Source organism: Podarcis pityusensis (assembly GCF_964106645.2).
Source record: "Podarcis pityusensis genome assembly, chromosome: 6".
Taxonomy (NCBI): domain Eukaryota; kingdom Metazoa; phylum Chordata; class Lepidosauria; order Squamata; family Lacertidae; genus Podarcis; species Podarcis pityusensis.
The window spans coordinates 56382982-56395045 of record NC_138030.1 but is presented as its reverse complement, the minus strand read 5'-3'; the positions used below and the strand labels follow the sequence as shown (position 1 = coordinate 56395045).

At 41.4% G+C, this 12064-nt stretch overlaps 1 protein-coding gene across 1 annotated transcript in view; it reads left to right on the top strand.

Annotated features, from left to right (window-relative positions):
• The first annotated feature begins 1444 nt into the window (after window positions 1-1444).
• Window positions 1445-12064, top strand: part of TUT4 (terminal uridylyl transferase 4) — a 35540-nt gene continuing 24920 nt past the window's right edge. Inside the window, exons 1-3 of the mRNA XM_081010847.1 lie at window positions 1445-1571; window positions 9865-10529; window positions 11873-12036. Coding sequence (XP_080866973.1) covers window positions 9974-10529; window positions 11873-12036 — 720 coding nt within the window. The 5' untranslated portion in view covers window positions 1445-1571; window positions 9865-9973. The remainder of the gene's footprint in view (window positions 1572-9864; window positions 10530-11872; window positions 12037-12064) is intronic.

The window sequence follows — 12064 nt, the reverse complement described above, 5'->3', positions numbered from 1 at the left end:
GTGGGCCTGGTGCCTGAAGCCAACTCCCTGTAGAGCACATCCTTGGAAATCCTGCCATCTTCCATTCTGTGGACATGACCAAGCCAGCATAGACATACTCAGGAGTGCAATTCTGTCCTGCTATGTGATGCCTCCAATCTTCCTGGCATCGCTCCTGGTGGTTGTAAGTTGCTCAGAAAGCAGCATGCTCAACATGCAGGCCTGGTAGACCTTCATATTGGTATTGGACATTAGCATCACATTCTCCCATACCCTTTTGGAGAGGCAAGCCATTGCTGTAGCTGTCTTGCCAATACCCTTGTCCAGCATCGATTGAAAGGTTGCTGGTAATGGTGGAACCCAGGTAGGCAAAATCTCCTCAAATGTGTGGTCACCAGAGCTGATGTATGGAGTGCTGGTGATGTTTACAAATCCAGAGCAGAGTCCCTAAGATGGTTGGATGGCGTCTTGTACACCTCCTTCCAGCAACTCCTGCAGCTATGCTGGTGTCAATGTATTGCTTTGTTTTCCTTTGGACCACATCAGTGAGGCCAGGAGCTGGGTCTTATCATCTGAGCAGCCCAGGATCTCCATACACATATTAATTCAAAAGAAATACATGTACGGTCAGGTTGTTACAAACATTACAGCCCTTGTGAGAAGCACTGGTGCTTGGAAATAGTTCATGATTGGATGCACCATATGAAATGACTCTTAGCATGCTGATCCCACAAATCCCTCATCTATCGCATGATGCTACATTGCCCTCTCGACCCACAATTTTTTAAAAACTAAGCAGATAGTTGGCAATGGAGGTGGACTGCGCTTAATCCCTTTTCGGAATCTGCTTGTGAGCGTCATCAGGAGGATCTGTTCCACAACTACGTGTTTGTTTGTTTGCTTGTTTGCTTGCTTGCTTTCTGCGCCTCAAGTTTTTAAGGTCCGTGTTTTGTGTCAAGGAGGCAAAGCAAAAGTCCTGGCGCGAGAAAATGTTTGGATGATTAGCATGCGCGGTTTCCTTTCAGCAAAAGCTCACAGGCAGCGCAGAACCGACTTTAACCCGGGCTTAATTTTATTACTTCATATGTTTGCGTGGAGGGGACTGTCAGCCGTGACTTCAGCGGGCCGAGCCTGGCCCACGGTGCAAATGAAACCCTGCAGGCAGCAACTCTCGGCCGACCACGGCCCTGAGGCGGCGCGCAGCTCGGAGGGCTGCCCGGCCAAAGAGTTTCAGCCTCCACCGTGAAGACTCCTTATTTTTGAGGCCTCAAAGGAGAAGGGAGTTCATCTTTTCCTAGGGGAAGGGAGGGGGCTACCGGGATTGTTTTTACAGTGGATAGGTGGGAAGGTGGGGGCAGAACGGCAACGGCTGCCGCTGCCTTGAGACAGGTTGGCCGAAGGCAGCCTCCCTCCCTCACACCGCCCCCGCCCCCCCGCCGCGCGCGCCTCCTTTCCCCTCCCCCACAATGCAGTGCGCGCCGCGGCTGACATGGCGGCCGGCCCAGATTGAGGCGCTCGCGTCGGGGCCTCCCAACTGCCGGAGCAGGACATGGAGGGGGACGCGGCCGGCACATCCCTGGGCTGACAGCGAGGTACTTGAGTCCCCTGAGAAAGAGAGAGAGAGAGGGCGGCGGAGGCGGCAGACGGAAGCGGGTCGTGTCGTGTCCCCCCCCCCCCCGCGTCGCTCTTTCGCCCTCCTTCCGTGCCCGCTCCTGGCTTCTACCCTCCTGGGGGTGGGGGGAGGGGGGCTCTCTGCACCAAGGCCCTTCGCTCGCCTCCGCCACAGTCTCTCCCCCCCCCCCGGCACCCACTTTTTAAAGTCTTCTCGGAGCGCCTCTTTTTGGGTGGGTGGGTGGGTGGGTGGGGGTCTGCCAGGCGCCCTCCTAGCTAGGGTCCTGGTTGGGACCCCACTTCCCCATTCCCTGCTTTTGTTTCTCTCCTGTCTGGGTGGGAAGAATAGAAAGTTTAAGGCAAATAGGCCCTTGGATGAGGACTGTGCCCAGAGCGAGTTGTTTTGGTGTGTGTTTTTGTGTGGGCGGGGGGGGGGGTGTTGATGTGGTTGGGTAATTCGATAATTTGGGGGGGGGCACCAAAAAGTTGATCCTGCACGTGTACTTCTGAGGGCTAAGAGGGGGTGTTGTTTGTTCCGTGGGAGCACTATAAAGACGTTGGAGCGTAGCCTACGGAGGCATGTTTTTGGGAAATCGAGCTGTTTTTCTGACAGTGGGCTAAGCTGTTAACACAACTTGATGGGTTTCCTGCGAGGAGGGGCTTGACACAGATCTCCACAGAATAGCCCTTTCGCACTTGGGGCTTTTAATTGGGGGGCTCCCGAGTGCCGGTTTTAGTGTCTCTGGTGTCTGGGAGCCTCTCAGTAAAGCAGATGGGTGAATAGTGGGATCAGTGTCATCACTGTTGTAAATTATTATGCAGCACCATCAGCCTACAGGGCACTTTAAAGAGCTTAGTAACTACTACAACAAATAGGTTTCTACCTTAAGGTGATTGCACTACAAAATAGCAGAGCATATTGTGCTATTTAGTGATGGTGGGTAAGGCTTCTGGCTTTCTGCCTTAGCACTGGACCACTTTCACTTGGAACCTTCCCACTATAAAGTGATCTCTGGTCAACATCTGGTTAAAAAACTAATTAGTTGTCTGCATTTTGCAAATGGTGAAAATCAAGGGTTCATGCTTCAGTAACAGAAGCAGGCATATATTAAAGTTACAGCTTTTGCTGTTGCACATTTCAAAAGCACATTATGAGGAGCCATGATTGATATGCAGATTTGAGTATGTATTTAGTTCCATTGTAAAATGTGAAATTGGTCAGTTTCATAGTAGAGCGAAAATAGAACAAAAATACTTATTGGTCCTGTTGTTAAATGGTCCTGCTTCTCTTCTATGTAATCATCTTAAGTATTATGACATTGTAATAACCTTTTGAATGTAAGATTTCACCACATGAAGGTTGAAAAATATTTGATATTGCTTCGGTTCACTATCAGCCTTTTTAGGTCCCAGTCCAATAAAGAGCTGAAAACTATGTCAAATTCATTTATGCTAACATCAATTTTTAAAAGGGCACCTGATATTTTTATGGTGGTGTTCACATGTATCACTGGCATAGAATTGTGGAAGATTCTTCCATTATTACAGTGTGAAAGAAGCATACTAGCCGATGTTTTCTCAAAATTTGGGTTCATAGTAGAAGTTATCTTTTAGGTTTTAAAAGAATGATCTAGTTTACACATCATGGTAAACCATAGTTAATAATATTATGTTAGCAAGGAGATTGATTCTGCTTCACTCTTCTTTTACTTGTAGAGTTACTGTGGTGATGGTGATAATAATAATAATAATAATAAAAATACCATGAGTTGGGGCAACAACCCAAACTCATTGGCTTAGCATTTTGTCTGAATTGAGAATTATGGTTTGTTTTGTGCCAAATAAACCATGAATGATAAGTCAAGAACATATCTTGGCTTTACATTGTGGTTTGTGTGGAGGAGAACTAACCACAATCCCATTTGGACATGATGCAAGCCAGGAATTAAGTTTTGTTACTCCTGTTCACATGAGGGAGAGTGAAGCAGAAACCATCTGCATTCCTGATTTAACTGTAAACATAACCAGAGCCTTTCTGACAGCAGGTGATTGCCATTCTGTAACAAACGTAGACTTTCTGCACATTAGTATGCAAATTGGGTAAAACCCCAGTTTACAGCTGTGTGATACACTACCCTTATTTTGAGAAGCTGTTTGTGCAGTTTATGATGTGAGAGACTACAAGCAGTACATGTCTTGTATGGAGATTCTTGCATGCTGCCAATGAACCCTGAACAGGGTAATGTTTGTTAGGAAGTTAAAGTTCATGTTGCAGTAAGTTCACAAATACTGAAATTTCCAAATACTGAAAGAATCAAAATCGGCTAAGCTAGGCAAGAGTGTTAATGTCACATTTAATAGTTATTGTGACTATCAGCCACAGGGAATAAGATCAACAGTAGCAAGATAGAGTTATCTGTCTCCCGTCACCAGATTCCACTCCAGTGTCTCCAGTGAGTGCAGAGTAAATCTAAAGAAAACTTTGCTATCATTTTGCAGTATGTTTAGTAAAATAAATGACATTATGTCAGCCCAGATGTCCTTGTGATGAAGCTGTCCAAATTACACAGAAAAGGAAAGTGATTTTAAAAGCAAAAGAGGCATTGGGTGAAGGGTGCAGAACTCTTCCCTCACTCCACATCTTATCTCCCTGCATGCCATTTCTTCAGGCACTAGTTTCTGAGCAGAGGTCACATACCATGTCTAGAACTGTACTCAGTTTTCCAAATGTGGCCACATCACAGATTTATACTGTCTTGTATTTAAACATTCACCTGGTAGGCAACCAAGAATTCCATACACATGAATGAGAGGGCTGGTGAAAGAGTGAAGGACTGCTTCCTCCCTCCTCTCTGCCCATGATAGAAATCAAACTGTCAGAGGAGGGAAGCCTGCTTCTCTGTGCTTATAATAGAAATGTAGTGGGCAACTACAGAAGGGAAGGCACTAGCACCTTTTTGGGCTTATCTACAAGGCTGGATTTACATGAGGACATTGCTATATAGCAATTACAAAAGAGAAAGCCATTTTATCATAAAAGCCATCAAATTGTTGTCTTTTCCAACAGCTGTTATGTTTACTGAGGAGCTTTTGGTAAAGTGTTTTGTCAAAAGCTTTTTGAAATCTTGGATACAGTACCTACTGGATCACTGCATGTTCGTTGTGCTTTCAAAGAATTCAAAATCATTGGTAAGGCCAAACTTCCTGTTGTAGAAACCATGCTGATTCTTCCCCAGCAAGGCTTTTTCATCTGTATAACTGTACCTTTGCTTATGCTTTCTATCAATTAACCTGGTATGGAAGTTAGGTCTCTAATTCCTCCTGAATGCATTCAAGGGGGGGGGGGGCTATTTTTAGTGACAAGCTGCACATTTTTCTTAGAGATCATGTGTTGTGTTTAAAGAAAGTCACATTTAAAGAAAAATATTTTTGGCAATTTGCTAAAAACTACTTGTGGGTTTTTTTGCTTACTACTGCCAATTTACATTCGTTTTGCCAGAATCTGTGGTACTATAGGGAGGAATTTGGGCAAGAATTCTTCTTTTCAAAGGAAGTTTTCTTGCCCTGCGTTGGTTTCTGATCTTCAGCTTAAATTGGATGTGTTTGGACAATCAAATTTTGCCTTACTAAACTAAGATAAAAATGAACTTTGTGCATCTACATTCAGTTGCTTTGCTCCTCACTTCACACAAGTGGAAACACAAGCTAGAATTTTGCTGTAGCTTCTTGTTATATTTGAAGTGGGAAATTACGATTAATGTTTTCAAAACAACCCTGGACGTGAAAACCAGCTTTAAACAATTACTTCATATTCTGGCTTACTTGCAGGCCATTTCCTAGTCCAGACATTTCTCAGTTTGGAAGTTATGGTTAACTGTGGCTCTCTGGCTTATCTCCCCACTTGTGTGAAGGGAGGAGCAAAGCAGCTGCATACATGAAGCTTGTTCACCACTCAGCTTACAAAATAGATATTTGATTGTCCCAATGTGGCCATTTTCTCTGGGCTTCTGTAATAATGGGTTTAACTAGCATTCAAATGTCCTGATACTCATTCTCGCCCCCCCCCCCGAAGTTTCCTCCCAAGAAATGAAGTGCCACTGTACTGGATTGGAGCTGCAGTGCAGGGATAGTCCCCTTCACACACCTCATACAATTTTTCTCACTTTAAAATAGCCACATCTGCCCAAAGCTTGGATCTGCCCTCTCAAGGCAAATACCTTTTAGGGATGGGTGAATTGAAACTAGGAAAAATAGCACTGAGAGAAAGGGTCCCCCCTTCCTGCACCAAATTAGGTTTGTTGATAGGCAAACTTAGTTCATTAATCATATGCTTTTTTATTGAACTAGTATTATTTAAATGGGGTGGTGGGTAGGTGGGTGGGACCTGTGGTCCCCCTGATGCTCCCAGCCAACATGGCCAGTGATCAGCGTTGATGGAAGTTGTAGTTGTATGGAGAGCTACAGGTTCCCTGTTGCCGTGACGACCAGAGAGGACATCTGCAGAAGCCCCAAGGATCATGTTCATTCCCCATCCTTGCATTTAGCTCTCGACAGGTCTAATATTTTAGTTCCTTCTTTAGTATTAAATGTTATTAAGCTTTTTGTACAAGTTGTAGTTCAGTGGGTTTGGGTTTATGTGGTTTTGCAATAATTCACATCTTGATATTACAGCCAGTTGGTAGTGCTAGTGGAAGATAAGTGAGATTATGAAACCTTAAAAACCAACAGGAAACGAAAGTGAAACTTATCTACAATTGTCTGAGTCAAATCATAATATTAATAGAACCTCAAACATAGCAAGTTTCAGGTTTAAGCACCAGGTGGCTAATATCTTTCTCTCTATATAAAATTTAAAGTAGCTTAAGTTTGTATTCATGTTTTAAACACAATAAAGAAATCCCAACACTGCCATGTATTTCTGTTGTAGCAATGTAGTTGTCATTCCTTTCCTATCAAGGCAGTATCAATGGTTAGTGAACATGGTTAGCCCCCCCCCCCCATTGATCAATTTCCCCAGCTGATGTCAGCATTTATATACCATAATAATAATTTGCTGCCTGTTCTGAGCAGGTTGAGGTGTGTTAGGGTTACAAATATAAGTGAATTAACAAATAACTACGTAAATGAAGGATAGTTTTTATTCTGAAATCATTAATTGTTATTTCATTGCTAAAGCCAATGTTGCCCTTTTATTAACCTTTGATGTAATTTTAAAAAGCAATATTTACAATATATATTTTATTGCAACTTTCAGGTAGTCCTTTTTGTGTTACATATCATTGTTTTGATACTGTTGCAATACAGTGTACTTTTCTATCTCTCTCTTAACTTAAAATGAAAAAAACTGAAGTGAAAGCAAACTTATTTTGGAAGTTGTAGAGGTATAAGTAAAGCAGAGGCCTATGTACGAATGCTCTGAAATGTTTTTTTAATGTTTGTGAAAACTTTACTAATTGGCAGCATTTCTACAAAACAATTGTAAGAGTTTGGAGCTCTAAAATGTGGCCAGTAAGGTAGAAGTCCCTGGGAAGCCTCAAGGAAGAGCATGCCTAGCATAATGTGCTGAAGGATATTTCTCCCCCTGCTGCTTTAGTACTTGCGTTGCCCCAACAAAGGGCAAAGGAAAATCTCAAAATTAATGGGCAGAGCAAGCTTAACACAGGGCCTATGAGGTGCAGAGGCACTGCCACATCCAAAGCTTTGCTGGTTCACAAGCTGCAAGCTGGCATAGGAACAGAACCTTTGGAATATCTCCAGGGTTTTGGATTCAGTATCACCTTGTTTTGTTTTTTTTAAAAAATAATATTTATTGAGGATTTTAAGATTACAAAGAAACAAAGTAGACAAAAAGAGAAATTAAACAATACAAGTCAGTAAAAACAAAAGTCAAAGAAAAAAAACAAATCACACAAATACATCAAAATCAAAAAGCAAAAATAAACAAAAAATTTAAAAACAAATCCAATATTCCCAAATCTTTATCTTTCATTAACTTGTTTCATGGACCTCCTCACACCTCCCTTTTTTGTATTCTAGTTATTAATTATCTCAGCAAATCCTTTCCATCTTTCATAATATTCTGTCATTAAATTACCTTAATCTATTTTAACCTTATCTTACCATAAAAACCCTAAAACTTAAAGCTTAAATCTTATTTATACCAATTTCTCATAACCATAACATATTCTTACATAATTCTTTTTAACATTTCTGCTACAGCCAAATAATTTCGTTCCAACATTTTTCTAATACTCATTAATTTTACAAAACTTTCCTAGATAAATTTTTTAAAACTTTCTTCCAATCTTCATCCAACGTCTCTTCCTCCTGGTCTCGGGTTTTGTCAGTCCTTTCTATCCCATCCATCTAGTTCATCAACCTGGTAACCTTATATCCGAGGCTCTTAAATCTCTTCCATGTTCCTTCCGCAGGTCTTCTTCATATTTATACCTGTACTTTACTTTGTCTTCTGCTCCTTTCACTCGTGGAGACTCCAGCTTGACAATATTTTTGTCCCTTCTCGACAGATCAGCCCCTTTTCCATAGTCAACACTGAACTCCATGTGGTATTTAAAAGCATGTTTCAAGGTCCCTCTAAAGTTAAGGACCCCCACAACTCCGAACTCCTCCCAGCCCAAAGCCAGACTTGAAAGGTCAAAACATCCCTGCATAGGGGGGTCTATCCAGCCCCCATCTCCAAGCCAAACAAGACTCTATCTCTCCAAATCTGGCTTTTTCCAGGTTCATTCGTCAAATCCAACAACTCATGTTCCTGCTGGGCCACAGTTCCCTCCATCTCTGCCTCCCGGGGTCCACCAACAACCTCCTCCCTCATCTGATCTGTCAGAGCACACTCCTGGATTAATTCCTGAGTGGGTTCTATATAGGTACCCACTGCCTGTCCAAAATTTCCAATCGCAACAGTCATCAAATCCGTCTTCTCATGTAACTGTTCCAATAAGGCACTTGTCTTGCAGAAGGCAAGCACCAGAGCCTCCGAGTACATTCTTGTTCAAGGTCAGAGTCTAATCCCACGATCTTAATCTATTGCAGCTGCACAGCTCCCAGTTCGAATTTAATAACAGTTTCGCAAGCTCCTTCTAGGGGAAAAAGCTTCTATTTGTATCCATCTTTTTTTCTTTTCTTTTAAAAGCAGATCTAACAACAAAGTTTCCTTTTTCAGATATTTTGTCAATATTTTTTTCCTTTTAGATGCGAAGCGGAACAATGGAATCAATATGTTTCTCTTCTTTTAACTATCTGTCCAAAACATTTGTCTATAGTCAATGAACTTCCAGAGGACGTCTGTCCTGACACCCCGCTCCCAGGTTCAAGACGGTGGAAAATTGCTTTTCTTTACTCTCTCTTCTGCAGGTTTAAACAGTCCAGAAAAAATTCCCCCCTCTTCTCCTGCTTCCAAGGGGGGTTCAGTAATTTTAAATTATGAAAATTGATCCTTTACAGACGACTTTCTAAACTCTAGCTTACCGTGTCTTTGCTTTAATCTATCTACAAAAGCGGAAGGCGGACTTCCTGTTTAGACCTTCCCGCTTCAGTGCCAAATTGAAAGAAAATTCTTAATCCAATTTTCCGTTCTACTCATGGGCAGTTATTTAAAATCCAATTGTCCACAGGAAAAAGTCAGCGCTCTCCGGCAACAGCAGTGCGGCTTCACTCCGTGAAAGAAGCAGTCGATTCAAAGCACCACGCCACTCACCCCCACGTCGCTCCAGATCCCCAAAACCGGGGTTCCCCGCGAGTAGGGGGGCGCAAAGGTGCCAGCCGAATCCCACGTCCACAGGCTTCTCCCACCTGTGGTTTTTGATGGGTCTCTGCCTCGCCGTGGCGGTTCAGACCCTTTTTTCCACGGAGCGGATTCCTCCCGATCGGAGGAAATCCGCCATTGCCAGAGGCGCCAACCCGGAAGTCCCCCAGTATCACCTTGTTTTGGGGCTCTCTACACTCTGGCTTACCACCCACTTGGTCAAAGCTCGCTGACCCTCTTCCCCTGCAGGTTGGTGGAGAGAATCTCTGCTCCATCTAATCACCCCCAACCAACAAAATATGGAGGAGGGTTTGGATTGTGCTCTTATTAAACCAATAGAGGATATTTCCATCACACCATGTGAATGTTCCCTCCATTATTCTCCCCTCCCCCTGACATGCTTAGCTTTAGTCTCTCATTGCAAGCATTTTTGATATTATTTTAATTTAGGACTATGTTTAACAATGTAAGAGTTTCTTTGTGTTCTCATTCTCAATTTTTCTCATCAGACAATCAGCCAGATACCCTGCCTGAAGAGAGGATTCTGCTCCACTCCAGTTGTTGCAAAATTATATTTCAAGTAGTCTCAAGTAATAGACGAAGCAGGTCTTCTCAATAATGGAAGAGGGCAAGAGCTCAAAAACTGGAAATCATGACACAAGAAAATCTGCCCGAATTGTCTGTGAAGAAAGCAAAGCTGTCAGAGTTACAACCAATCAAAATTATAAAACTAACAAAAATGACAAATCTATAAAAGAAGCTGGGAAAAGTTCTTCAGGTGGGAGCAGTTGCAAAAAGAATAAGCAAAATGATGTTTGTCCTGAAAAGTCAGGAGAAAATAAATCATGTAAGACAAATAGTTGTATTGCTGGATGCAGAGACATGGGGTCAAATATTCAAGATCAATGTAAAGCAAAAAGGTTACCAAATGTACCAGCAGAAGTAGATGATCCGAAACAGATAAGAGCTCAGCACATGGTTGAAAATCTTTCAAGCTCCCATATTTCAGAGAATGGTGCTAGCACAGAAAGCTTACCATCTGCCCAGAGAAGGAGTTCTGAATTGGAAAATCCACCTGGAGATGATATATCCAAAATTAATACTAATCAGCCTGGAGACTCAGTCAAAAGTGGTTTGGATCTGGGACCAATGGAACACAAATCTGAAGACTCCTGTGAGTGCTGGATTCAGTTTTTATTTTTAAAAATCCAACAGTCTGAAATGCATTTTGAATGGCTTTTGCTTTGTGCATGTTAGTTATATCTATACTGTCAAGTGTGGTAGAAAAATGTGTTTTGTAATGTAAGCCCCACAACCTTTAAAAGTACAAAAATATTTTTTCTGTGTTTCAGTGCAGAAATAATTATAGCTCTGAAATAAAACATTCTCTTGCATTTTGCTCAATCACTCTAAGTTGTTATGATAGTTTCTAAGCAGCTATTACGAACCTAGTTTTTAGCTAATATATCAGAATAGCTTGTTTCACCCCCCCCCCCATGTATGCCTACTCATACTCCAGGAAGAGGTGATAAAATGGAATGCAGCACATCAGATGGCAGGTGTAGGGTCACATTTTCAACTCCTTCTCTATGTTAAAAACAAACAAATAAAACACATATGCATGCATCTCCATTCAAATAGAAAATTGGCATACCAGGTGAAGGCCTAGTCAAATCTTCCTCCTAAGTCTTCAAAGAACAAAACGGGCATAATTCAAATGTGGTATCTCCCACATGCCGCCTAAAACATGGCAGTCCATTTTTCCACCCCATTCTGTTACATGTGTAGACCCAGTGTGGATCAAGTATAATGTCACTGCTGTCTCTGTGTGCTATAGCATTCATTTCTTTATTTGGTTTTTTGTTGTTCAAATTTTAAATCCCTCTTAATCCAATCAGGATACCTGGGCAGTTTACAAAATACTAATTAAAAGTAATAAAAGTATTTTTAAAATAATAATAATAATAATAATAATAATAGCCAATAAAAACAAAGTAAAACAGTAAAACAACACACAAATTTGAAAAACAAGTACAGTACGCCGTATAAATACAGTAGCAGGTAATAAGTCCATGAAGACTTTGGGCAATCAATTTCCTCCAATCACCCGGGTGAGCAGATGCTATAGCACTGAACTATATGTCTTCATTTGAAGTGATGTGTGAACCAGGCCTAAATATAACATGCAACATGCAATTGAAGTTTATAAAACATTGCATATTGGTTTATAATAATAATAATTTCATATAGTGCTTTCTGAATTGCTCTACCTGTTACGTTATCTCGGTAATTCTAATAGCTCAAGGGTATGATTCTTGTTAATGACTCTGAGAACAATCAAAAAAGTTTTACTTTTTAAAAGTCAGCTTTATTTCTATGCTTAGTTTCGCATAATTATCAAGGAGAGAGCATATTCACATTTTAGGATTTCCAATTTATTTAATTTTCTCTTAGTTTATATTTAAGGTAGCCTGGAGAAAACAAGTTAATAATCAACTTTGCTCCTCCTTTCATTAGGTAAAATAAAGAATTCAGATTCTGCTAAAGAAGCTAATTCAGAGGCTGATTATTTAGAAAATATTGTTGTAATTGATGAATCAACATTGACAGCCGAACAGCAGCTAGGCTTGAAACAAGCAGAAGAGCGACTGGAAAGAGATTATATTATTCGCTTGGAAAAAGTAAGTAAATTGTACAGTTTTCTTTTTT